Source organism: Urtica dioica, chromosome 2 (genome assembly GCF_054948205.1).
Source record: "Urtica dioica subsp. dioica isolate 48M chromosome 2, U.dioica_male_clone48M_v1_H2, whole genome shotgun sequence".
In the NCBI taxonomy this organism is placed as follows: Eukaryota; Viridiplantae; Streptophyta; class Magnoliopsida; order Rosales; family Urticaceae; genus Urtica; species Urtica dioica.
Genome location: NC_142757.1, coordinates 7,942,392 through 7,949,399, shown reverse-complemented (window position 1 = coordinate 7,949,399; position 7,008 = coordinate 7,942,392). Strand labels below are relative to the sequence as shown.

The following is a 7,008-nucleotide window of genomic DNA, read 5'->3' as shown; positions in this document are numbered from 1 at the left end:
ATTTATCGGGACCTAAGCCGATACTTCCGCAAGTTATGATAAGATATGAATTGCATGTTATGTATTGCTTATGTGTTATGTGCACGATGCATTAGTTATATAGATATTCGCTTACTGAGTCTTTCGACTCACAGTTATTATCTTGATATTGTAGATAAAGGCAAAGCTAAGGAAGATTAAGCAGAGCATCAACAAAACCCGGTAAGTAAGTAGGCGTGTGTATGTACGGTTGCCGACCTGTGGCTAAGTCAAGGGCGAATTAGTCTGTTTTGTTTTTAAAAGACGAGTCTTTTTGTTTGTAAACTTTCAAATAGTATGTTGTAGGAAAAACGAATAATTCGCCCATATTTTTGAGACGTTTATGTAAATATTTTTAAAAGTTTTTCTAGAAAATATTTTCCAGAAGCGCTTCCACCAAAGTTTTTATGAATTTTATTTTATGAAAAGTAAGATACGGAGATCTCTGCCGCGGCTCGCGGGCGAGCTAAGGCTCGCGGGTCGTGACACTTATATGCTCGTGAAAGTTTTATATAGCTTTTGGAAGAACTTTTATTATATCATAACGTTTAGATAATCGGCCCGAACCTCATTTTACGTTTTGAAACTCGGTCACGATTATGGGCCTGTGCTTATGGATAGCAAGCTAGGGTAGTCCGCATTTTTGTAACCCTTTTAAAAGCGAAAATTTTTACCGGTTTTTAGCGGACTAGCTCTAGAAACCTTTGTTATTCCTTATATGTAAATTAAATTTATTTCCGCTGTTGTTCAATAAACGTTTTGTAAATGACGTTTGAAAATGTTTTATGTTCATTTTGTTTGAAAATATAAATGGTTATGAAAATGTTACGAGAAAGGTCGCGATCCGAGGGCGACGGGTGTCCTGCGGGTCGTGACAAAGTTTTTGGTATCAGAGCCACAGGTTTATGTTGGAATTGATCTAGGGTTTAAGAAAAAAATTTAACGCTTCGAAAAGCGACGGAATTTTAAAATTTTTCTTTTCAAGTAAAAACGGTTTTTTACTAACCTAGACAAAGAGCAAGTACATATAAATAAAAACTATTATGAGCTAAGAAGTTTACTAACTGTTGTCGCAGTTTTTCGGACAACGATTTAGGAGCCCCGAACGGTTCGACCCGAGGCCGGACCAAGTGGTCGCGTTCGGGCTCGAGCGTGTCGGACTCGGTATCCCGAGCCTTCCCTTAGCTGTGAAAGTCTCTTGAGTTCGTCCAAGCACCTGAAGAGGAATAAAGAACACGTGAACTACAAAGGGAAAACAGAGGGGGTGCCTCTGTTTACCTCTCCGACGCTCAACATTAGTGGGATTGAGGTGGAGAATAGAGGGTTTAGGTGTTTAGGGGCCGAGACTTGAGAGAAACGAGCGAGAGGTGAGTTCTGCAGCGTTTCAGTACTCAAGAATGGGTTACCTTTTGAAGAGGGTGGGCCTCTTGTATTTATAGGCGACCAAGGGGTCATTGGTGGGCCCCTTGGCCGAGGATAACATAGGCTCGGCCGAGGATAGCATAGGATGGCCGAGGATAACATAGGCTCGGCCGAGGATAGCATAGGATGGCTGAGGATAGCATAGGATGGCCGAGGATAGCATAGGCTCGGTCGAGGATAGCATAGGATGGCCGAGGATATCATAAGCCTGTGAGGCCGAGGTCGAGCTGGCGAGGCCGAGGTCGAGCTCGTGAGGCCGAGGTCGAGCTCGCGAGGCGGCGGTCGAGCTTATGAAGCCGAGGTCGAGCTCGCGAGGCCGAGGTCGAGCTTATGAGGCCGAGGTCGAGCTCGTGAGGCCGAGGTCGAGCTCGTTAGGCCGAGGTCGAGCTCGTGAGGCCGAGGTCGAGCTCGTTAGGCCGAGGTCGAGCTCGTTAGGCCGAGGTCGAGCTTATGAGGCCGAGGTCGAGCTCGTGAGGCCGGAGGTCGACCATGGAGCTGGAGGCCGAACTCATGAGGCCGGAGGTCGGCCATGGAGCTGGCGGCCGAGCTCATGAGGCCGGAGGTCGGCCATAGAGTTGGAGGCCGAGCTCATGAGGCCGGAGGTCGGCCATAGAGTTGGAGGCCGAGCTCATGAGGCCGGAGGTCGGCCATGCGTTGGGGGAGTCCCGGGGTGGTTGCTATCGTGGCCGTCGCTGCTCTACCGGACCGAGATGGACCGGTAACACTAACCTTCCTTGAATCTTGAACTTTGAGAAGCTTTTGGAAAGTTGCAACACTCGTCTCCCTCGCAACACGTCTCTCTTTCTTTCCTCGGCGACTCGAGCAACCACGAAAGTTTCTATCACTAAATCACTCTGAGAGCAAATATATTTGAACGTGTATCTTTCTTTATTACTGAATCACATTTATATAAGGTTACAAGCTAACAAGATATCTAAATAATAGCTAACAATCTAACTGACTACTAAAGACTAGGAAATAAATAAATAAATAAATAAATAACAGATAACTATTCCTAATTAATCTCAACTAATCTAGTCAGCAGAATTAGTCCAATATACACGTAATCTAACACTCCCCCTCAAGTTGGTGCAAAGATATCCCTCATGCCCAACTTGCTTAGAAAATCTTCAAACTTCTGTCTGTATAAACCCTTTGTGAACACGTCAGCTAGTTGTTCGTTTGTTGGAACAAATGGCATACAGACTTCTCCTCTTTCCAGCTTTTCTTTTATGAAATGGCAATCGATCTCCACGTGCTTTGTTCGGTCGTGCTGGACAGGATTGTGAGCTATGCTGATCGCAGACTTGTTGTCGCAGGACAGCTTCATCGGCAAGCTAGACTCAATCTGCAACTCCTCTAAGATGCGTTTGATCCATATCACTTCGCATATCCCATGTGCCATCGCACAAAACTCTGCTTCAGCGCTACTACGAGCCACCACCGGTTGCTTTTTGCTTCTCCAAGTGACTAAGTTTCCCCAAACAAACGTACAGTAGGCTGATGTGGATCTCCGGTCATCTAGATTTCCTCCATAGTCCGCATCCGTGAAGACTTCAATCTGCTTGTTGTTGGTCTTTTTGAAGAAAATGCATTTACTTGGACTTCCCTTGAGGTAGTGTAATATTCTATGCACAGCCTCAAGATGACTTTCGGAAGGGCAGTGCATGTATTGACTTACAAGACTCACTGCGAACGCGATGTCGGGGCGTGTGTGAGCCAAGTAAATCAATTTCCCGACAAGCTTTTGGTACCTCGCTTTGTTGGCCGGGGCTTCTCCTTCCTTCTTACTCAGCCGGTGATTAGGGTCGATTGGAGTTGACGCGGGTTTGCAGCCGAGAAGACCAGTCTCGTTCAAGAGATCGAGTACGTATTTCCGCTGTGAAATAGCGATGCCCCTCGGTGATCTTGCTACTTCCATCCCCAAGAAATATTTGAGGCTTCCTAAGTCCTTTATCTCAAACTGTTGGGCCAAGAAGTGCTTCAATCTCGCAAGCTCTTCTTCATCGTCTCCTGTCATGACCATATCATCAACGTAAACGATTAATATGGCCATTTTACCTCCCTTCGTGTGCTTGTAGAACATGGTGTGGTCCGAGTGTGCTTGCTTGTATTTTTTATCTATCATGGCTTTTGAGAATCGTCCAAACCAAGCCCTCGGGGATTGTTTAAGGCCGTACAAAGCCTTCTTTAGTCTACACACCTTTCCTTGTGAGTTGTTGTCGAAGCCGGGTGGTGCTTGCATGAATACTTCTTCTTCTAGCTCTCTGTTCAAGAAAGCATTCTTGACGTCAAATTGTAGCAAGGGCCAATCTAGATTCACAGCCAAAGAGATCAAAACCCGAACAATATTAAGCTTCGCAACCGGGGCAAAGGTTTCCTCGTAGTCAAGGCCATAGGTTTGGGTGAACCCTCGAGCGACAAGCCTTGCTTTGTATCTTTCCACTTTTCCTTCGGCATTGTATTTGACAGTAAAGATCCACTTGCAATCCACTGTTCGTTTCCCTTTAGGCAGATCGGTCATTTCCCACGTGTCGTTTTTCTTTAGGGCCCTCATCTCCTCCAAGACAGCCTCCTTCCACTTCGGAACACTTAGAGCTTCGTGTATCGAGCTAGGAACCTCATCATTAGTTATCATGGTGGTGAAGGCTCTAAAACTAGGTGATAGATTTTGATAGGACACATAGTTTGATAGAGGATATAATGGGAAATTGGTGCATGTTCTAGTACCTTTTCGGGTGGCAATGGGCTCATCTAGATCGCTAAGGGCTGTTTCTTGGGTTTGTGATGAGTCATGAGATAAAGGGCTGTTACCTTGACTAGGTTCGGATGTTGGCAATGTGGGGGAATCACTTGTCCTCGTAAGCTCCCTCGAGTGAACACTGAATTCAGGAGATTGGTCCTCCATAGGACTAGTTTCAGATTCATTAAATGAGGAAATATCATTATTTGCATTTAAGTTAGGGACACCTTTAGATTGAGTATTTTCCGAAGTAGTTTTATCTTTATTTCCAGAAACAATGCCTTTATTTTCCAAACCAACAGTAACAGATTCATTATTTCCAGATTCAATAGCATTTTCCGAAACAGGTAACACTTGTGTTTTCCAAAACTGATCTTCATTATTATTATTCTCCCCCTGAAGATAAGTTTTATGAAAAAAAGTTTTTGTTTCAAAAAATGTGACATCCATACTTATAAAAAGTTTACCCGAGCTAGGATCAAAACATTTAAAACCTTTTTGAGTTGGAGAAAAACCTAGAAACATACATTTAATTGCCCTAGGATCTAATTTACCTCTTTTATGATCATGAATATGTACAAATTCTGTGCATCCAAAAATTTTCGGAGATAAATTACTAAAGCATTTATTTTCTGAAAAATAATTTTGAAGTGTTGTTATGGGGGAATTGTAGCTTAATACTTTGCTCGGCATTCTATTAATTAGATATGTAGCCATAAGTATAGCATCTCCCCAAAAACGTTTAGGAACGTTCTTAGAAAACATTAAAGCTCGGGTAACCTCAAGTAGATGTCTATTTTTTCTTTCGGCAATACCATTTTGTTGAGGTGTATCAACACAAGAACTATGATGAATAATGCCTTTTTCGATTAAAAATGGTCCTAAGATTTTATTGAAATATTCCCTGCCATTATCGGTACTTAGGATTTGAATCCGAGTTTGAAATTGTGTTTCAATCATAGTGTAAAATTTTTTGAAAGTCTCGGCTGCCTCTGATTTTTCTTTCAACAAATAAATCCAAGTGTTTCGTGTGTGATCATCAATGAACGTAATAAACCATCGGGTTCCTGAGATATTTTTTATACGGGAAGGTCCCCACATATCACTATGTATTAGTGAGAATGGTTTTGAAGGAGTGTATTTAACAGATGGAAAATATGTTCTTTTATGTTTGGCTAACTCACAAATTTCACACTGCAAAGACTCGAGATTTTTATTACGAAACAAATTTGGAAATAAATGTTTTAAATACCCAAAACTAGGGTGACCTAAACGAAAATGCCATAACATTATTTCATCATTTAAGGAAAAAGAACTAGAACATGTAGTTTTCTGAATTTGTTTACTCGAGTTAGCTTCCGACCCGATGTGATAGAGTCCCCCGTGCGCTTCAACATTGCCAATCATCCTCCCCGAGTGCAGGTCCTGAAGAGTACAACCAGTAGGTAAAAAGGTGAGTTTGCATTGGCTTTCAGTGACTAGTTTGTCCACAGATAAGAGATTACATGTTAGATTAGGGACATGTAAAACATTGTTAAGTGTGAGGGATGAATTGAGAATGATAGAACCTTTCCCGGCAATAGCTGAGAGAGACCATCGGCAATTTTAACTTTATCATAGCCAGAACATGGGAAATATGAGGTAAAAAGGTAAGAAGATCCGGTCATATGGTCACTAGCACCTGAGTCTATGATCCATGAGGTAGGAATATTTGTGGAAATACTTAGGGCTGTTTTGAAACTACCTTTATGGGCAAGAGAGGATGAGGAGGGTGATGATAACTTATGTGAGGTCCACAGCTGGTACAGTTGCTCTAAGTCTTCTTTGTTGAAGAAATTCTGCCCCGGTGAAGATTCGGTCCCTTGCTCGTTGGAGACGGTATGAGATGCTTGGTACGCACCTCTATTATCCCGGGAGGGTCGTTGAGATGACTGAGAGTCAGCTGGTTTGCCATGAAGCTTCCAACACTTGGCCTTGACATGGCCAAGTTTGTTGCAGTGGTCGCAGGTGGGCCGGTCGGATTTGTTCCTTGAGAAGCGTTGATCCGAGTCGGACCTCGATGACATCATGGCGGTGGTGGTGTCTCCCTGATTGGTTGTAGCGTCGGGTATGCTTGATCCGAGCATGACTTGACGACGACTCTCTTCCCGGCGAACTTCTGCGAAAACCTCTCGAGTACTCGGGAATGGCTCTCTGCCGAGTACTCTTCCTCTCACTTCATCGAGCTCTTGGTTCAGCCCAACTAAAAACTCGAAGACTCGCTCCTTCTCGATGGTTTTCTGATAAAAAATACTATCGGTAGGGCAGCTCCACTCATAGTTACAGTAGAGGTCTAGCTCTTGCCACAGCATCTTTAGGTCAGTGTAGTATTGAGTGACCGTCTTGTCACCCTGCTTCGCCTTTCTCAACCGAGTCTTGATTTCGAAGAGTTGTCCAGCGTTTCCGAGATCTGAATACGTCTCCTTCACCACTGTCAAGATCGCGTTTGCTGTTGGAAGAAACAGATAGGTCCTTCCTAGGTTAGTTTCCATAGAACTTACCAGCCATGACATGACCATGGAGTTTTCAGCCTCCCACTTCTCATAACCGGCTTGGTTTGCAGCAGCATCTGGCTTCGTCGTCATTCCTGATAGGTAGCCGAATTTTCCTCTTCCCTGCACAAAGAGTTTAACCGACTGGGACCACTCCATGTAGTTTCCTCCATTGAGTTTATGTGAGGTGATGGAATGATTTTGGAGAAAGTCTATGGTCGAGTTAGAGCTCGATCCTCCAGATTGATAGGTGTTTCCGGTAGAACCGGGGCTGTTTATACTTGGTTCGGCCAT

The 7,008-nt window shown here is 43.8% G+C and overlaps 1 protein-coding gene across 1 annotated transcript; it reads right to left on the bottom strand.

The window, feature by feature from the left end:
* Positions 1-2,455: 2,455 nt before the first annotated feature.
* On the bottom strand, positions 2,456-7,008 carry LOC149404048 (uncharacterized). The gene is made up of 3 exons (XM_089607370.1): positions 5,752-7,008; positions 2,556-4,579; positions 2,456-2,474 (listed from the first exon to the last, which is right to left on the bottom strand). The coding sequence occupies exons 1-3, from the start codon at positions 7,006-7,008 to the stop codon at positions 2,456-2,458; spliced, it is 3,300 nt and encodes a 1,099-aa protein (XP_089463496.1).